The sequence below is a fragment of the Dipodomys spectabilis genome, unplaced genomic scaffold, assembly GCF_019054845.1.
Source record: "Dipodomys spectabilis isolate Male_0828 unplaced genomic scaffold, ASM1905484v1 ptg000098l, whole genome shotgun sequence".
Lineage (NCBI taxonomy): Eukaryota > Metazoa > Chordata > Mammalia > Rodentia > Heteromyidae > Dipodomys > Dipodomys spectabilis.
In genome coordinates, this window is record NW_024870775.1 from 17,619,536 (window position 1) to 17,639,480 (window position 19,945).

Consider the following 19,945-nt stretch of genomic DNA (forward strand, 5'->3'; position numbering starts at 1 on the left):
GCTGAAGAATTCAGGGACAGCGCCCAGGCCCAGAGTTCAAGCCCCACAACCGACTAATAATAATAATAATAAATAATAATAATTTGAAGTAATCATCTATACTTGCTGAAAAGTATTTTATTGCTGTTCTTTTATTCTACTACGCAAAACTAGATTTACTTAAAGTGTCTCACAGTTTCTTTAAAAGAACCCTGGTTGGAGGGAAGCTGCCCCGGGACATTGGTCCAGCAGCTGCTTCAGTGTCATTACTACAAGATCTCCACGGGACTCCCCTGGAACAGAACACTTCCCACTGGGGCCTCAGCCTTCAGTGGCAGCTTGACTCCTTATACCTGGAAGCAGATTTCTCTGGCCATCCTCCAGCTGGACATGTTGCATTACAGGTACCTGACTGGTGGGGTCACCCTGGAAGGTACATGGCAGGCCGTGTGGTTATCCTTGTGGTGGGCCGGGAGCCTCTTAGGCTCTTCCCTGGGCTCACTGTGTGGATCACCACAGGGTTGCATGGTGAGTTGGAGAGGCCACCAGTGCTCGAAGAACCAGGCCCAAAAGTCCAGGGGTCCTTGTCCACATCATGGGTCACACTGGCCAGCTCTCTGATGCCATCACTGAGGTCTCTGTGAGAAGAGGAGACATAGGCTGAGGAAAGTGCTCTCTCAGAGTGACCTCCAACCCAGCCTCTTCCAGCCTGTTATAGGTCCTTCCAGGTATCCCTCCCAGCCAAGGATCCTCCCATAGTTCCTTCCATAGTTCTGTGGCCACAATGCCCCTAAGGTGAGTGTCTGACCATCTTTAACACAGATCCCCACAGTCTAACAGCTGGTATCTATGAGGAAGATCCAGGGCAGACCCATGGCCCCAGACAGCATTCGCAGGAGCCCCTGGGCCTCACACATCAGCCAGTGGAACCACAGCTGCCTTCATCCAGAATACCAGATGCCTTAGCGGCAGCCATCCCTTCTCCTATGTCATAGTCTTTTTCTTTATTGGGATACAAGATGGGTAGAGGGTATCACAGGTGGGAGGTATAACCTAGGAAATGTGACTGTATAAAAAGGAAACTGCTAGCCAGAACTGTCCTAGCCAAACTAAAATAAAAATGAACAGTTGAGTTGACAGGTCAAGCAGTCTCTCATGATACCAAGGTCATGAGAAAAACATTAGCAGGTAATGTGAGCAACCAGAGAATGACTAACACAATGTTATGGGAGGCAAAAGTTTAGGGAAAATATTCTTCCTCAACATTTATCAAAGGAATGTGAAAATGGCCTGCAAAACTTATACTTGTAAAGAAGGGATGAGCAAACCATTAGCATGTGGTCCTTATGCTATGGCTGAATTAACCTGTAGGAAGCTCTGGGAGAAAGAATTGGTAGTGAAAATATTCAAGCTATTTGGCCCAAACAATCCATTTCTGGAATCATCATCAATTTCTAGCAATCATCTCAATGAAGAAAACAAAGCTGGGCACAGTGATACATGCATGTAACTCAGGAGACTGAGGAAGAAGAATCACTTAAGCCCAGGAGTTGGATACCAGTCTGGGAAACATGGTGAACTCCCATCTCAAGAGAAAAGGAAAAAGGGGCTGGGAAGGTGGCTCAGTGGTAGAGCGCTTGCCTTGCATGCCTGAGGCCCTGGGTTCGATTCCTCAGCACCACATAAGAAAAAAGCCGGAAGTGGCACTGTGGCTCAAGTGGTAGAGCACTAGCCTTGAGCAGAAGAGCTGAGGGACAGCGCCCAGGCCCAGAGTTCAGGCCCCACGACTGGACCAAAAAAAAAAAAAAAAGAGCAAAGGAAAAATAGGACTGGGGATGTAGCTCAGTGGGAGAGTACTTACCTAGAATGTCTGAGGCCCTGGGTTCAAGTACAAAAACAAATCAACAACAAAAGAAACTAGATCTAAGCAAAGACACTTACTTGACCAGTCAGTAGGGGAGGATCTAAAGGATATAGTGTACTTACTAGTAAATGCATTGGGTGGTATGAAAGTGTATACAAATGTATTGACTGAAATATGGTAGGTTCCAATGAGAACTCAAATAATGTAATTTCTTAGAAAGGAAAAGTCAACATTCAATAAAATAAGCACCGGGAAACAGGTACTTGAAAGAGGTGGGGTGGAGTCAAGAGAAAAGTCAAGGTGAATGAAGAGAAGATGGGAAGAATGCAGTCAAGAGTCCAATGTATATCCTACAAAATTGAGGAGAGTGAGGGAAGGGTTGGTAGGGGAGGGATAGATGAAAATGTTGAAAGGGGTGCTATTGATTAAGATACATTGTATTTATAAACTGGTTTGTTAAATGGTGACACCTTTGTACAGCTATTTAAAATTAATATAAATTATTAAGAAATAAATGATATAGTACATTTGTAATAATAGCTATTAAGTATGATTCCTAGCTGAGTGTGGTGTGGTGCAGTACATGCCTACAATCCCAGCTAACTATCCAGGAGACAGAGGTAGGAGGATTGTGGTGTGAGGCTGCTTTGGGTGACAGCATGAGACCTTATCTGAAAAACTAAAAAGCAAGCCGGGCACTGATGGCTCACACCTGTAATCCTAGCTACTCAGGAGGCTGGGATCTGAGGATTATAGTTCAAAGTCAGCTTGGGCAGGAAAGTCTATGAGATTCTTATCTCCAAGTGGAGCTGTGGCTCAAGTGGAGAGCACTAGCTTTGAGCAAAAAAAAGCTCAGAGACAGCACCCAGGCTCTAAGTTCAAGCTCCAGGACTAGCTCTCCCCAACAACAACAACAACAAAAACCAAAAGACCTGAAAAGCAAAGGACTAGAGGTGTGGCTCAAGTTTTCCTAACAAATGAGTCCATAAATCTAATACCTAGTACTACTCCAAAAAAGAAAGAATGAGATTCCTGTTGGGCATGTTGTCCCTCTGTTGTCTCCTCTACTCAGGAGGCTACAAGAGGGAGCCTCAAAGTCTGAGGCCAACCTAGGCAACATTTCAAGGTTCCATAGCAAGTTCTCAAAAGGAAAAAAAAAAAAGATATCCTGGAGGCCTCAGAGAGCGGGTAAGACCAGACAGGCCACCCCCATTCCCTGTGCCTCAATTTCCTCTTCCACACATGAAGTATGAGAATACTGAGGGCAATAATGGCCAGGAGTTCCTGACCTCTGACCCCTGAGCCACTGCTTCTGACTTTGTAGGCAAGGTAGTTGAGGTGTGCACTGCCCTAGTGCTGGGAATGCACTCTGTCCTTGTTTCAGGAGGGGAGGAAGGAGGAAAAGAGCAGTACCAAGCTGGTCACAGAAGGTACAAGATGAACCCTGAACACCTTGAGTAAGTAAGAAGACACATCTGAAGGCAGGGCTCCTACAGCAAGAAAGAAAACAGAGCCAGGCACTAGTGGTTCATGTCTCTAATCCTACCTATTCAGAAGGCTGAGATTTGTGGATTGCAGTTTAAAGCCAGGTGGGTCAGGAAAGTCTGTGAGACTCTTATCTCCAATAAACCAGAACAAAACCAAAAGTGAAGCTGTGGCTCAAGTGGTAAAGCACCAGCCATGAGCAAAAAAGCCAAGAGACAGAGTCAGGTCTTGAGTTCAAGCCTAAGTATTGGCATAAAAAGAAGAAGAAGAAAGAATCAAAGAGCCCATCTTTGTTTCTCATGGATGATTTGGTTGAATTACAACACAATGGACAAAGTCACCCCTGAGGCACAGCAAATCAGGCAGTCACCCTGGATCCTGAGCCTAGGGACAGAGTACCTTCTTTATTCCCTGACTGGAGGAATTGGGGACTTTTCCTTGGCAGAGATCCCATGCTTTCCTACAGCTCATTTCTGGGCCCATCTCTAAGACCTGCAAGTAGCCAGGCTAGGAACACACATCTCTGCATGATGGGAGACACCATCCAGACCCAAGTGGGACAGGGGTCTCTGGTAAGACCATAAACCCAGGGTCCTTGGTAAGCCATACCACAAAGGAGAACAAATCTGAGTTTAAGGGCTCCAGAGACCTGGTAGCCTAGTGTTAGGCATGATCTTGGAGCACAGAGTGGGTGCTGATACTGATGGCAATTCTGGCTGACAGCAAGTCTGGCCGACATTCTCTATGGGCCCTGAGCCACTAGGGTCAGATTTCTGGAGCCAGAAAAAGAACATCCTTATACCAATTCTGAGGAGAGAGAGACAGAGACAGACAGACAGACAGAGACAGACAGAGAGAGACAGAGAGCACAGCTGTGTACTTGTGTGTGTGTGCATTCAATTCATGCTTCTGAGAGGGAAAGGGAAAGGGAAGGGAGGATGTGAGAGATGGAGGAAGGAAAAATGGGAGGGGGAGCAATGGCTTAGCCTTGCACTGAGTCCTGCTGGGGCTGGGAGGGAACCCAGTCTTGGAGTCATCACAAGCCTTGGCACTCCTGTGGGGTTGAATTCTCATAGTGGGCTGGGTGGGTGGGGGTAGCTCTGAGAACTGAGAAGTCTCTTTCAGGATGCTCAGGTGTTAAGGTTGGGAGTTGAGGCACAGGGCTCTGGCTGCCCCAGGCTCTGGTCAAACTGGGAAAAGGTTTTCTGGCCCCCCACATCCCCAACCTGCCCCGAGCCTGGTGACCCACATAGCAAAGCTGTGGTTGTCATGGGCCTGACTGGACCGGCTCCCTGGCTTGCCACCTCGATCACCACTGCTGCTGTTGTTGAGATTGTGGCTCTTGAGGCCTAGGTATGCTGCTTGTACTGTCTCCAGGTCTTCACCTCTCAGTTGGTACCACAGCTGGGCCGTCCTGGGGGAAGGGGGAGAGCTCAGGATGAAGGACACTGAGCAGGCACAGGAACGAAAGAGGTGGCTCCATACAGCCCAGCATGCCCTCAGGCAGAGGCGGTTGGCAAGCCTCTGTAGGAGCCAGACAGGGGACACTTTTAGGGTCATTTCACCCACCCCAGTTTCTCCTGTAACTTAACTCTGCCTCCACCACTGGAGAGCAGCCAAGAACAGTCACCCAGAAGCATGGCTGTGATCCCATAAAAGGTGACTTAGGAAAACAGACAGTAGATGCTCTAGCCGTGGGCAGTGCTGCTAGCTGAACAGATTTACGAGTGAGTTTGTGCCACTGAACAGCACACTTAGAGATGGCTCAAATGATGCATTTGTGTTATGTATATTTTACCGCAGTCAGACAATACAACCAGAAAAGAATCCATTACTGCCAGGCACCAGTGGCTCACACTTAGTTACTCAGGAAGCTGAGATATAAAGTTGGTAGCTCAGTGGTAGAGCGCTTGCCTTGCATGCCAAAGGCCCTGGGTTCGATTCCTCAGCACCACATAAGAAAAAAGCCGGAAGTGGCGTTGTGGCTCAAGCAGTAGAGCGCTAGCCTTGAGCTGAAGAGCTGAGGGACAGCGCCCAGGCCCAGAGTTCAGGCCCCACGACCGGACCCCCCCCCCAAAAAAAAATAAAGTTGGTAGCTCAAGACAGTCTGAGCAGGAAAGTCCATGTGATTCTTATTTCCAGTTAACCCGCAAAAAAGCCATAAGTGGAGTTGTTGCTCAAGTGGTAGAGAGCCAATCCTGAGCAAAAAAACTAAGGGACAGCACCCAGGCCTTGAGTTCAAGCTCCCAGCACTGGTACACACACACACACACACACACACACACACATTAGTAACTGTATTAAGAAGCCCTTCAGTGGTCATATTTTGCTTATGGGCTGTAATTCTTAAATCTGTGGCACTCACCTCAGCTGAAGGCATTCTTCAGTTGTCCCAAATGCCACTAATGGAGCATAGTGTTTGTCCTGTGTGTGCATACACAGCTTTAAGAATAGAAGTCTCAGAGCCACCATGTACCACTTTCCACACCATCCACAGACACAGATCCAGGGTGTCTGTAGCAGCTATGGCAGCATCCCTTGAGCAGGGTGCATCCGAGGACCACCAGGCCACCATACCTGTTGGAGCGCTGCTGTTCACTCCTCTTCACACACTTGAGGAAGCAGCAGGTGAGGAAGGCCACAGACATGAGCAAGATGATGGCACAGCTCACGATGGAAGCGATGACTGCCACCTTGAAGCCAAAGGTCTCATGTGGCGGCACAGCTGTTAAGGAGACAACCACCAGCTCCTGGGACAGCTGGCCCAGATCCACCAAGCACAGGGGTCGGGGTCAGGGGTGGGGGGATAGGGGATAGGGATCAGGCCTTTCTCATTCTCAGTGAACTCTGTTTTGAGAAGAGTCACTTGTGGCTGAGGCAAGAATTTATACAGATTTCACTTGAGGGAGGCTATCAAGGAAGACTTCCTCCAGGGAGGAAGAACTTGAGTAGGATTCTGCAGGGTATTTAGAAGTTTTCAGGGAGTACAATGGAGTTGCTCTTGCAAGATCAGATAATGGCCTCACTGGCTTGCACTCTTGCATCCCTGATTTAGAGCACAAGGCTGGGCTGTGGACCAGATGCTGAAAGGTGCACACCAAAGTGAACTGTTGAATCAGCCCACTGTTCTGCCCAAGTAGGCAAAACTCTTCAGGGGCCTTCTCTGGTCACTCTACAGGATGAAGCAAAGGCAAAGAAAATATTCATGATTAGGGTCAAAGGACATTTGTATAATCTAAGAACCAGTTCCATAGATTCTTTTTGTGTGTGTGTGCCATAACTGGAGCTTGAATTCAGGGCATAGGCACTATGCCTTAGCTTTTTCACTCAAGAATAGCATTCTACCACTTGAGTTGCAGCTCCACTTCTGGCTTTCCGGTGGTTAAATGGAGAGAAGACTCTCGTAGATTTTCCTGCTCAGGTTGGCTTTGGACTTTAAAACTTAGATCTCAGATTCCTAAGAAGCTAGGATTATAGGCATGAGCCACAGCATCTGGCTCATACCTATAGAGTCTAAGGGATGTTCTGGAAGAAAAAAAAGATACCAGGGTCTTAATTTGAACAACATTATATGCTTTTGCCCCAAAGTGGACATAGTTCCTGTCTCTAGTCACATTTCCCCTGCTAGATGACAGCACCCCCAACCCCAACTCCAACCCAACCCCAACCAAGGGGATGGAAGAGATAAGGGAGAAAGGTAGAAGGGATGACATGATCAAGATGCATTATACTCAGAAAGAATGACACCGCCCTATTTGTTAGGAAATGGAAACACTTGGAAAAAATTATATTAAGTGAAGTAAGCCAGGCCTATAGAAACATAGGTCCCACGGTTTCCCTTATCTGCAATAACTAGTATATGTCTAGGATGAGCATAAGAGGTCAAAAGCTATGTACATATGACCATATAAGATGATGCTAAGCGAAATGAACCCCAAGATAGGAACACAAGAGATTTTTATCTTTTTTGTTGTTTTTTTCAATGTACTTATAATGTACTATGTGATTTTTTTTGTTTCTTTGTATATTCTTCCCCCATGGTATAACCCCTGTTGTCACTGTATTTGATTGTGTCCTGCATCTTGTATATACATTTTTCTAATTTGGGGAAGGCAAGGGAAATTAAAAAATGGTGAAATAAGGATGCAGGCTGACCCATTGTAACAACGAGATGTACAAGACACTATGTAGAAAACAAACTTTACAACTTTGGTTGGGGGGAGAGGGAAGAGTTGGGGAGGAAAGGGATGGTAGGGAAAAACAAAGGAAGGGGTAACAATGCTCAATAGGAAACAGATTCATTACCTTGCTCATGTAACTGTAACCCCTCTTACAGTATCTTTACAATTAAAAAATATATAAAAGATGCATTATACTCATAAACTGTTATGTTAAGTCCATTTATGAGTACAATGCACCTTTGTACAACTACTTAAAGATGATGATGATAATATTAATTACAAAAACAACAGAACGGAGACCTCCATTGCCCAGCAGTGACACAACTGCATTCCAGCCAATAGTGGATAAAGAATAGTGGTCAGGGACTACTTCTAAGAATCTTCCTTGAAATGTTGATGTGTGACCTTTGCCCTTAGGGGCCACCATCCTATAAGCCCTACTTGAAACAATTGTCACCAACTCAGGTTAACAGTAGGAGCCTGGGTCCCGCTGTAGTGGAGCATGCTCCAAGCCTGGCTATTCATTCTGTAGGGGGAAATGCTACCTTGATTCTACTTGTCATTTGGGGTTTTTTGCCTCTTGGAAACTAGTCCTAACAAATACTGTCATTCTTAAAGATTCACTCAGCATGTGAATAAGTTAAAGGCTCTGAGAAGTTCTGTAGGATATACATGCAGCATCAGCCAAGCTATTTTAACTCTGAAGTCATTTTTATGTACAAAACACATTAAGATAATAAACAGGGAAATATATTTTGCTTTGGACAATGATGTGTGAGAGTTCCATCTTACTGACTGTTCAACACCCTTTGCCACAGAAAACAACCCCTTCCCTAAGACCAAAAGCCCCATGATCAGACATATTCTGGTCCAGTATGTTCCCAGTACCTAGAATCCTTTTACGTAGAGTAGTCTATTAGGATTTGCCACATGAAGGTAGAGACAGATAGAGGGAGGGAGGAGGAAGGAAGAAGAAGGGAGGATGGGTTTCCTGTTTAATCAGTAGCAAAGCACCAGCTCAGACAACACAGATGGTCTCTTGGGGCTTAGGGGCCAGTGTAAAAGCAAGATTTGAACCAGCAGCTAGGACTAGAGTCCATGCTCAGTCTTGAGGAGTTACTGGCCACTGTCAAGCCACAAGGGATGGAAACTTAAGCACCTAAGAAGCCGATGCCTACACACCTAGGACTATGCACATAACTGGATTTAGTCCTCTCCCCCGACTCAGCAGCCATTGAACCAATGTGGCTCAGGAGAGAAGGGTCTTACATTTGCACACAGGGGTCCCTGAAGACCAGTCAGCGATGTTCTCCTTCCAGGCACAGGTGAGGAGGCCAGACCCTACCATCTGGTGGCCGGAGGGGCAGTGGAACACGAGCACAGTCCCCACGGAGGTGCCGTTGCCACGGAGGACTTGCAAAGTGCCCCTTGGGGGTGGCTGCAGCTGGGCACATGTGCCTGGGGAGAGAGAAAGGCTGTGAGGCTACCAGCAGCTTGGCGTGGGCGAAAGGGAGGTGTTGGCAATAAGGAGGGATCCCCCCAAGGCTGAAGGACCCTCTGGAAAAGGTCCTTGGGGACCACCCAAATGTTGGGACCCTGCTGAGGACTCCAGTTACAAAATTAATAAACATTAGAAGACATGGTCAGGTGCCAATGGCTCATGCCTGTAATCCTAGCTACTCACGACTGAGAGCTAAGAATTGTGGTTTGAAGACAGCCCAAGCAGGAAAGTCCATGAGACTCTCATATCTAATTACCCACTGAAAAAGCCAGAAGTGGGCTGTGGCTCAAGTGGTAGAGCCTTGAGCAAAAAAAGTTCAGGGGCAGCACCCAGGCCCTGAGTTCAAGCCCAGAACTGACACCAGAAAAAAAAAAAGACAATAAATGCAAATATGCCACTATTATCTAAGCAGAGCTCCAAAGGCAGAAATTAAAGGTGGAAGAAAAGAGATAAAGAAGGCATGAAAAGTAAAAGGCATTTGTGACTTCCTAATAATTGAAAAACAACTCAAGATAAAAAAAAATTAGAGGGGCTGGGAAGGTGGCTCAGTGGTAGAGCACTTGCCTTGCATGTATGAGGCCCTGGGTTCGATTCCTCAGCACCATATAAGCAAAAAGAAAAAAGCCGGAAGTGGTGCTGTGGCTCAAGTGGTAGAGCGCTAGCCTTGAGCTGAAGAGCTGAGGGACAGCGCCCAGGCCCAGAGTTCAGGCCCCACAAACGGACCCCCCCCAAAAAAAAATTTGAAGAAGGTATTTGGAAAAAGAACAAGCTGGGTATTATTGGCTGACGTCTACAATTCTAGCTGCTCAGAAGACTGAGCTATGGGGATTGCAGTTCAAAGCCAGACCAGGCAGGAAAGCCTGTGAGTATCTTATCTCCAATTAACCAGCAAAAAGCCCAAAGTGGAAGTGTAGTTCAAAAAGTATAGCCCCAGCGTTAAAAAAAAATAAAAGGGGCTGGGAAGGTGGCTCAGTGGTAGAGCGCTTGCCTTGCATGCATGAGGCCCTGGGTTCGATTCCTCAGCACCACATAAGCAAAAAGAAAAAAGCCAGAAGTGGTGCTGTGGCTCAAGTGGTAGAGTGCTAGCCTTGAGCTGAAGAGCTGAGGGACAGCGTCCAGGCCCAGAGTTCAGGCCCCATGACCGGACCCAAAAAATAAAAAATAAACAAAAATCGAGCAAGAGAGCAAGGCCTTAAGTTCAATCTCTGGGTACACACACACACACACACACACACACACACACACACACACACACACACACACACTCAGTGACAGAGACACAAAGGGCTATGTATTGCATGACTTCATTTATATGAAATGTCCAAAATAGGGAAATCCAGAGAGACAGCAGATTGGTAGCTGTGAGAGGATAAAGGGAGCAAGTGAATTGAACTGCCTAGGGGACAGGGTCTTCTTTGGAAGTGGTAAAACAGTCTAAAGTCTCGGGGTGGTCCCCTGCCTCTTCCTCCTCCTCCTCCTCCTCCTCCTTCTCCTCCTTCTCCTCCTCCTCCTTCTCCTCCTGCTCCTGTACCCATCCTGGGACTTGAACTCAGTGGTGCTCTACTATTTGAGCCATAGCTCCCCTCCCAAATATTTGATGGCTAACTGCAGAGAAGAGTCTCAAGCCCAAGCTGTCTCTGAACCTCAATCCTCAGATATTAGCCTCTGGGTTGCTAAGATTACAAGTGTGAACCACCAGTGCCTGAGTTGTATACTTTAAATGAGTGAATTTTATATGAATTAGAGCCCAATAGGGCTGTTAAAATCAAGAGGAAAATATTTCAACTAAGAAATACTTACACAGGCTGGGTGCTGGTGGCTCATGTCTATAATGCTAGGTACTCAGGAGGCTGAGATTTGAGGATTGTGGTTCAAAGCCAGGCCAGGCACAAAAGTCCCTGAGACTCTTATCTCCAATTAACCACAAGAAAACAGAAAGTGGAGCTGTGGCTCAAAGTGGTAGAGTGCTAGCCTTGAGCAAAAGAGCTCAGGGACAACACTCAGGCCCTGAGTTCAAGCTCACAACTAGAAAAAAAAAAGTATTTCTACATATTTAAGACCTGAGATGCTGGCTTTGTGTGTGTGTGTGTGTGTGTGTGTGTGTGTGTGCCTGCCATTCCTGGGTCTTGAAGTCAGGGCCTGGGCACTGTCCCTGAGATTCTGTTTGCTCAAGACTAGAAAGTACTCTACCACTGAGCCACAGCTCCACTGGCTTTTTCTGAGTAGTTTGTTAGTTGTAAGAGTCTCATGGACTTAACTGCTTTGCCTGGCTTTGAATTTCAATCTTCAAATCTCAACCTCCAAGGTAGCTAGGATCACAGGTGTGAGCCACCAGAGCCTGGCTTTTTTTGTTATTGTGGATTTAATTTTTTTTAATTTGGTTGAGATTAAAACCAGGTTAAGGGGCTGGGAAGGTGGCTCAGTGGTAGAATGCTTGCCTTGCATGCATGAGACTCTAGGTTCAATTCCTCATTACCACATAAGCAGAAAAAGCCAGAAGTGGAGCTGTGGCTCAAGTGGTAGAACACTAGCCTTGAGCTGAAGAGCTGAGGGACAGCGCCCCATGACCAGCAAAACAACAACAACAACAACAAAAGCAGGTTAAACTGTTTTTAACAGATTTTCTGATGAGGGTGTGGGAGGAATGGACAAGTTCTAGGATGGTATATATGATGGTGTATGCAGGATGTTGGGAGTGTTGGCTCAGAGTGCGGGGCATACTGACCCAGAGCATAACTCTGTGTTCGGTGTGGTTTAAAACCTCTGGTCTGGACCATTTCCTGAAGCCCTCAGATGACCCTTCCTGGCCTTGGGTCACTCAGCTCCCAGGGGTTCAGCTGGAACTTGAACTGCGCTCTACCAACTGAACCACACCTCCAGCCTTTTTTGTTTTAGTTTTTTTTTTTAAAGGTAGGGTCTCATGCTTTTTGCCCAAACTGCTTTTGGTCTATGAACTTCTTATTTATACCTTCCATGTAGCTGAGATTACAAGGCAGGACCACAATACTCAGCCTTGAAACTTAAACTCTTGACTCTAGAATTTTCTTCCTCATAGCTACCAGCTCTGTATCCACAGGCATCAAAGCAAGAATGAAAAAAGGAAGTACGACTCTGTACTCTCTCAAGGAAAGGAAACCTTTTGCTTTTTCAGGTCCTGGGATCTCTCTGGATATATACTGACTTACTGACCAGAGAAGTAGACAGGGGGGTTTCAGAACTATGGCAGACAATAAGGCAGCCATGGGCCAGCTATCAGACCCTTCCACAGGACACCAGGCAGCCAGCACTTCCCAGTGCTCAATTTAGAGCAGTAACTTCTGCATTCTTGTAAGGCTGGGCCAGCAGAAGAGGCCCACCCTACCACCCACCAGAGATTTGTAACAACTATGGTAAAGGGTGCATTGGGGAGGGAAGTCAGTGAGGGGGAGTGCACTGGTCTATCTGATAAAGCACACATGGGCATCGATCCATCATTTAACGTTTTTGAAGTGGGGGGGGGGGTGGTACTGAGCGTTGAACTCAGAACTTCATGCTTTCTAGGCAGGTGTTTTACCATTTAAGTTATGCCTCATCATTTCAAACTAAGACCTCATCCCAAAATAAATGACAGGTAGCGTAGGCACAGGGTCAGACAAGTATGTGAGGAAGCAGGCAAGGGGTGATATGAGGGCAGAATGGTGCTTGGGTATAGTTCTAAAATCCTTTGCAGGGGGCGGGGGAGCTAGAGGCGTGGCTCAAGTAGTAGAGCAAGTTTGAGTTCCAGTCTTAGACAAAAATGTCCTTTTTCTTCTGCTGTGTGCCAGGAAGGAATAAAAATGCCAGAGGAGCCTCTCACAGTCTGGCTGCCACAGAATTGACCTCTTCTGCCTCTTCCTGAGCAGGAGGTCCCTGCCTAGGGTGGGCTCAGACCTGTTGATACTAAACTGGCACAGGTCTGGGAACGGAGGTCTCTGCTATGCATAAGGGGTATGACAGGCCAAGGCCTCCTATGAATCGGCGGCCACTAGTGAACCTGGGTTGAGGGGCTGGCAGGGCCTTTTGATGGGAGATATTGGGGGCCCTTGTCACTCCCTGCCTGGGACCTGTGTTCCCCACTTGCAGTTCTACACTAGCTTCCTGGCAGGGGAGACTAGAAGAGATATCTACAGAAGGAAACTACCACCACAAACTACCCCTACGTGTGTCTTAGGGACAGCAGTGTGGATAGCCTAGCAGGAGAAGAGTGGGGTAATGAGATGTCCCAACTCAGTTCACACTAAGTCTGTCAACAGCCACATCCTGTGCTCTGCAGCTGGGTTCCGCTGTGGTGGGTGTTTGTGTCTTCAGACAGCAACTACAGGCTTTGGCACACTTCGCAGTGTGCACCAGCCACAACCCAGGCAGCCCCAAATCTTCAAGGACAGACTTCCGGCTTCTGTCACTGAGCCTCCACTGCATGGGGTGGGGGCAAGAATGATGTCATTTACCCACAGTCAAAGAAAGGGAAACAGCCCCCAGTCACACTGCGCTGTAAGAAACCAGGATGCAGGGGCAAATGAAATACTTAAATAAAAACAATTCAGGTCCAGCAAAATGGGCAGCAGCCCCAAAGCTGTGCCTGGGCAAAGTGGGCAGAGAAGGCTGGGTTTTAGTAGAGGTGGGGGGAGGCGGTCTCTAGGAGACCCACAATAGAGGACTTCAAATGTAGTCCTGACTCCAAACACAGCATCAGACTATACATTTCCTAGCCAGCTAACAAGGGGCCCTCACGAGGCAGAGCCCCTGCTCCTCGCTATGTGGTAGGAATAGTTCTTCCTTTAAAATTGAAATGAAAACTGGAAGAGAGCAAGGGAAAGGGTGACATTGTCCAAAAAGAGACATATTCTTTACCTGACTTATATAACTGTAACCCTTCTGGACATCACTTTTATAATAACAATGATTTTAAAAAAAGAACTTAAAGAAAGAAATTAAAACTAGGTACTGGTGGCTCACATGCCTATACTTATAACTATTTAGGAGGCTGAGATCTGAGGGTTATGGTTCAATGCCAGCCCTGGCAAGAAAAAGGGTGAAACCCTTATCTCCAATTAACCACCAAACAGTGAGAACTGGAGCTGTGGCTCAAGTGGTAGAGTGCCAGCCTTGAGCAAAAAAACTAAGGAAGAGCACTCAGGTCCTGAGTTCAAGCGTCCATAATGGCACAAAAGAAAGTGATATAAAAAAGGAAAGAGAGAGAGAAAGGAAAGAAAGAGAGTGAAAGACAGAGAAAGAAAGAAAGGAAAGAAGGAAGAAGAAAGGAAGGAAGAAAGAAAGGAAGGAAAAAAGGAAGAAAGAAAGAAGCAGAACTGGGGGCATGTCTCAAGTACTCCTAGCAAGCACAGAGACCTGAGTTCAAATCCCACTACTGCCAAAATCAAATAAAATAGATGTGTATGGGGAAGGTGACAATGCCGGGAAGGGGGCAAGCCCCACTGGGGCTGGCCCTGCCTTGTTTACTTGTGTAGTTCAGGGAGCCTTCCACCCAGCAAAGCCCAGCTTTCTTTAATCTACATACAATCAATGCAGGTACAGGCAGGCACCCCAAGTTACTAGTGGGACCCAGCCCTCTCTAGGAGCAACCTTGAGGAGCCCTTAGCCTTCTTCCAGCCCCAGATAGGTTTCTGAGGGAGTTAACTCCTGGCCTCTGGGTTCTGATCCTTACCTGACCCAGTCACAGGAATAGGGTTAAATTGTAGAGACACGGAAGCAGGAACTAACACATAGGACCAACCTGAGTGGGACTTGAACTCAGGACCACTGTCCCTCAGCATTTTTGCTCAAGGCTGGTACTCTACCAACGGGCCACAGCTCCGCTTCCAGCTTTTGGCTGGCTAACTGGAGAGAGGAGTCTTTCAGATTTGTCTTCCCAGGTTGGCTTCAAACTTGGATGCTCAAATCTCAGCCTCCTGATTGGGACTTTAAGTCATATCCCAAGTATCCCAGGGCATAATGGTACCCAGAGCACCAAACATGATAGCCCAGAAGGCCTTCATCCCCAAGGTCCCCATCCTTCCAGTCCACGGCCCATAGAAAACTCTGACCCCTAGATTCCATCAGGGTCCTGCCCCCATCCCTGCCTTGGAAAGCTAGCAAACTCTTTTAAACTCTGGGCTGAGCCCATTTTTCCAGATGAGGAAACTGAGGCCTACAAACCTAGCTGAGTTTCCTGAGAAAACATTAGCAGAGCTGAGGATGGCTGTTCCCACAGGACTCAAGCCCATATAAAAAGGATAGGATGTGCTGGTCGAGAGTGGCTCATGCTGGTAATCATAGCTACTCAAGAGGCTGAATTCTGAGGATCACCATTCAAAGCCAGCCTGGGCAGGAAAGTATGTGAGACTCTTATCTCCAACTAATTAGCAAAAAACTGGAAGTAGAGGTGTGGCTAAAGTGGTAGATCACCAGCCTTGAATGAAAAAATCTAAGGAACAGTCACCAGGTCCTGAGTTCAAGCCCCATGACTAGCAAAAAACAAAAGTATAGGGATGATAGAGGTGCAGAATCAGGACTACAGCCCATGAAGTCTGTAACCATACCTCTCCAGGGATGTTTGAAAATTTACCATGACTGGTGGTCTCTGACCATCATATTCCTAATCCCTAATAAGAGAGATCCCCCCAAAACTCAACTGCAAACCCCAGCCACCCTTACATGAGCCCCTACGCCCTGCAGACCCATGGCCATTCCTCACTGAGCCCCACTCCCTAGGACCTTTCACATGTAGTACCTAAGAGTTGAATCCCAGCTACTTTGTCCCCTGCTTAAAGCACAGCATCTCTCTCTGATGCCCCTCCAGACCAACTCTGCAGGCATGGTCTGAGGCAGAATTGTCTTTCTGTCTTACTTAAGGGTCCCCAGGGACACTGGACACTGTATGACTTCCCATCCTCAATGTGTCCCCCTCTGATCCTCAACCTTTTGGCCTCAGCTCTGATGCATGTGTATGTGTGTGTGTGTGTGTGTGTGTGTGTGTGTGTGTGTGTGTGTGTGTGTGTGCGCGCGCGCACGCGCACGCGCTCATGTGCGCACATATGGTGTTGTCCTGAGGCCTGCTTGAACTCAGGGCCTGAGTACTATTCCTGAGTTTTTTCACTCAGGGCTATCACTCTCTCACTTGAACCACAGCTCCACTTCTAGTTTTATGGTAGTTAAATGGTGATAAGAGTCTCATAGACTTTCCTGGCAGAGCTGGCTTTGAACTGGGATCCTCAGATCTCAGCCTCTTGAATAGCTAAGAAGAGCTCTGTCCCTGGCGCATTATGATGCAGGCACCTGTGAAACCTCTTTTTATGCATTATGTAGAACTAAATCTTCAAGAAAAGGAAAACACAAACAGAACAAAGTGAATGGTTTAGTGCAAATGAAAAACACACACACACACAAGGTTGAGCCTGGCCATATCTCATAGGATAGTGTTGAAGACAGAAGCACATAAGGCCACCCCCCCCAGCTAGGGACTCCTAGCCTGTGTCCCCCACCTGACATCTGCCTAGCACATACGCCTCAGCAGTGTTCCCAGGCCCTTACATCATGGGGGCACGTGGCCTGCCCTGGGCAGGGCCTCTATTCTCCCAGCCCCACCCCCCCTAGTCCTTGAGGCCAGTGAGTGTAACGAAGATTCTTGCTTGTTAATCTTTTATCTGGAACTTTGGACTACAGGCCAGTCCCTTCTTCCCTCCCCCCTGGAGCCCGCACCATCTCCTCACCCTGACCTTTTTAGTCAGTGCCCTTTTATGCTGTCAGAGGGTCCTAGGAGAAGGGATGGCAGGCCACTGGACTCAGTCTCAACAGGAGTTGCAAGTTGGGCCTGGATCTCTACTTGCTAATGAGTCCCTGTATGATTTTGCTCCAGGACTCAGTTTCTTTAAATACAAAATGGGAATCCTTAGAGGAGATTTTCTCAAGAGTTCTCAGAGGTGACTTATGCATATACAGAAACTCTAGAGAATAGAACCTTCCAAGACTTTAGTAGATGATATGTAGCACCAACGCTAAATATGGAAGGCCCATAACTCTGGCTAAGTGTTCTTAGAGTCACTTCCCTCTCTGAGCTTATCTCTCAAGGGAAGAATAGCACCAACTTCAGAGCTCCTAAAGAGCTGTATCTCCTAAGCAGAGCCCCATATTGTGAACTGTATACTCTCTTCTTCCCAGAACTGAACTGGGAAAATTTTAACTAAGAAAAATTGTGTTGCCCAAATGCCTAAAGGGTCAAGAAACGGAGGCTTCTTGTGCTCTGCCTCTCATCAGCAGCTCTGCCTAGCAGGAGACCACAGCCACATCTCAAGGCATCAGTAGGCCCCGTTTTAATCACACTGGCTCCCAGTGGGCCTCAGTTCTCCTCTGTAAAATGGGTACAGCCCAGCCCTTTGGCTGAAGAAATAAAACCACAGAGCCTGCTTTACCTACCCATTAGGCATTTCTTTCTGGAACTCTTCAAGGTCCCTTCCAAGAGTGCTAAGGGGGTGGCCTCCAGTCTCTGGAACCCTGTGTCCCTGGAAGGCCTCCCAGATTAGGGAGTACAGAGCTACCTTGGGAGCAGGGCCAGGGCCTGCCATTCCACAAATATTCTAAACCCTACTCTGAGCCATCCTCTACCTCCCCTGGAAGACAACAGACCCATAGGATACTGGCTCTCTGTCCTTTCTATCTACCCTAGGAAGGCTAGTGATAACACCCATTCTATGATGGGGGGCTGGGCATCCACACCCCCAACCACTGTTTAGACAATAACAAATCTCAAAAAGACCTTAGCTCCATCCCTTCACTTCATGACCCATATCACAGCATACAAGACTGAGACTATCAGGGATGGAGCCATGGGAGTCCATATTACAGCATTACTCAGGGCAGGGCAAGGATGATCCCAGGACTCCACGTGGCCTGTCCACAGCCACGCAGGTATACAATATTGATCACTTAGTACATAGGGAAACTGAGGCTCAGGAAACTCATCACAGGTCAGAGGGAGGATTGTAACCACATCTCTAACCAGGAGGAGGGGAGGGGCTTGCCTCACAAGTGGGAAGTGCCCAGAGACTGGACCTCACAGGTGCATCACTGAGAAGAAGCTGTTTCAGAGCTTACTGGAAGCTCCCAGGAGCCAGACTGGGATAAGTAAGACCCCCCAACCCATCCCCAACTAAACAGCCTTTTGTGTGCTAATGTATCAGAGCCTCCAGCCTTTCCAGGCTGACCTTGGGCAAGTCCCACCAGCTCTCCTAATCTTGAAATCGCCTCCTCCAGGCTGATAGGCCAAAAGGACTCTTTTGAGTCCCAGGCCATACCAGGTTCAGAGCTGGCCCCAAACTTATAGAAGCAAATTGTCCCTAATTTGGCCCCCCAAGGCCAAATTAATGACCCTGAGCATTTGGCTGATGGGGTAGGATAGTGTCAACCAAAATAAACCAAATCCACCAGGACTGGGGCAAGCCTTTCAGCTTCTGCAATGCTAAGCAGTAACCAGACTCCTCATGTCAGCCTTCAAGCCCCAGCTTCCTCTTGGGGCAAGAGACTAAATCAATCGGGCTTCAGCCGAGTTCCCCAAGACCCTCAAATCCAACCCAGGTGGGCAGTGGCCAGGAGACTGAACTTTAGGAATATAGAAGTTGCAGGGTTCGGGTTTGGTTGTGTTGGTAAATGGATTCCACTTTAGAAGCATTCATGGTGCAAAGCTGGCGTTCAAACCGGAACGGGAGCCTTGGGCACTGAAGGTGAAACCTCTTACGCGTATTTTTGAAACTATACGCTTAAAAGTAAAATAAAAGCTTCCTTCCTTCTGGAGACCTTTGAACCTTTTAAGAGCCTAAGCCAACTCTAGGCCCCACTGCATGGTGACCTCGGCCAGTCCCTTCTCGCTCACAGGATCAGTTTCTCCTTTTGTAAGGCGAGGCTGGCTGGGGTGGTCACCAAGGAACCTCGAAGAGGACACCTGCCTGCAGCACGAAGAGGGCGCCCCGGGGGGCTGCGTGCCCCGCGGGGTGGGACCGGTTCGGACTTCCCGGGACCTTCGGGAACCCGAGTGCGGGAACCCGCAGAGCGGGCTGCTGCGTCCCGTCCGCCCCACTGCCGGGTCTCGGCTCGTGCGCGGGAAGTCGGGGAGGTTCTTCTTTTGGGCACCCTCAGCTGTGTAACCCAGGCGTCCCGGGCCGTGCACACCCCCTAGCAATGCAATGCTGCCCCCTCGTTCCTCGCCTCCCCCCTCCCCGCTCCGCCCCGTCTGTGATAAGGGTAGAGGGAGCTCCCCTCGGAGACCTTACACCCCAGTGCTCACCTGTACGGTTCACCGCGGCGGGCGTGGTGTTCCCGGCCCGGCCCCGGGGCTTCGCCCTGCCGCGGAGGGTCTCGGCCACCCGGGGCATCTTGCGCGCGCTCCGCCGCGGCTTCCCTGGTCGGAGGAGACAGGGGGCGGGGCCCCGAGGGGTGTGCGCAGGGGGCGTGTCCGCCACGCCCCCAGCCACGCCCCCGAGGCGTGGTGCCTAGCCTTGGACAGGCCCACGTTGTGCCTGGAGGGGAGGCCCTCGCTAGGGACAGGTAGGGGCAGGGTTCTGGCTGGGGCGACCACGAGGAGCCCCGCTCTGTGACTGCATTCCTGAAGCCAGTCCTGGACAGGTGTTCCTTGGAAGCTTCCCATGCCTTTTCCTCTCCTGGACCCTCCTGTCCTGTTCCCCCATCTTGGCTCCTAGAGTGATTTTTCACGTGTTTCCATATGTTTGTTTGTGTTTCGATTAGGGTTGTTCCGTCTCGGGGTGCATAGTTGAACAGGTGCCAAAGAGTTGAAAACAAAATCCCTTTTCCCCTGCTCCTTAGACTACTACCAGCGTGTCTTATGTGGTCTGTTTCTCTTGGATCTCACTTATAGGCCAGGCCCTCTCAGATTCTCCTGAGGAGGCTGGTCATACTGTAATCCTCTGA

The 19,945-nt window shown here is 48.3% G+C and overlaps 1 protein-coding gene across 2 annotated transcripts; it reads right to left on the minus strand.

The window, feature by feature from the left end:
- Positions 1-99: 99 nt before the first annotated feature.
- Positions 100-19,423, minus strand: Susd3 (sushi domain containing 3). Of its 2 annotated transcripts, none has more exons than XM_042686831.1 (5): positions 19,305-19,423; positions 8,779-8,967; positions 5,906-6,053; positions 4,578-4,742; positions 100-617 (listed from the first exon to the last, which is right to left on the minus strand). In XM_042686831.1, the coding sequence occupies exons 1-5, from the start codon at positions 19,390-19,392 to the stop codon at positions 401-403; spliced, it is 807 nt and encodes a 268-aa protein (XP_042542765.1). In that variant the 5' UTR covers positions 19,393-19,423; the 3' UTR covers positions 100-400. The 2 variants fall into 2 exon arrangements, with proteins under 2 accessions (XP_042542765.1, XP_042542766.1); XM_042686832.1 differs by having other exon boundaries at positions 526-752.
- Positions 19,424-19,945: the final 522 nt, after the last annotated feature.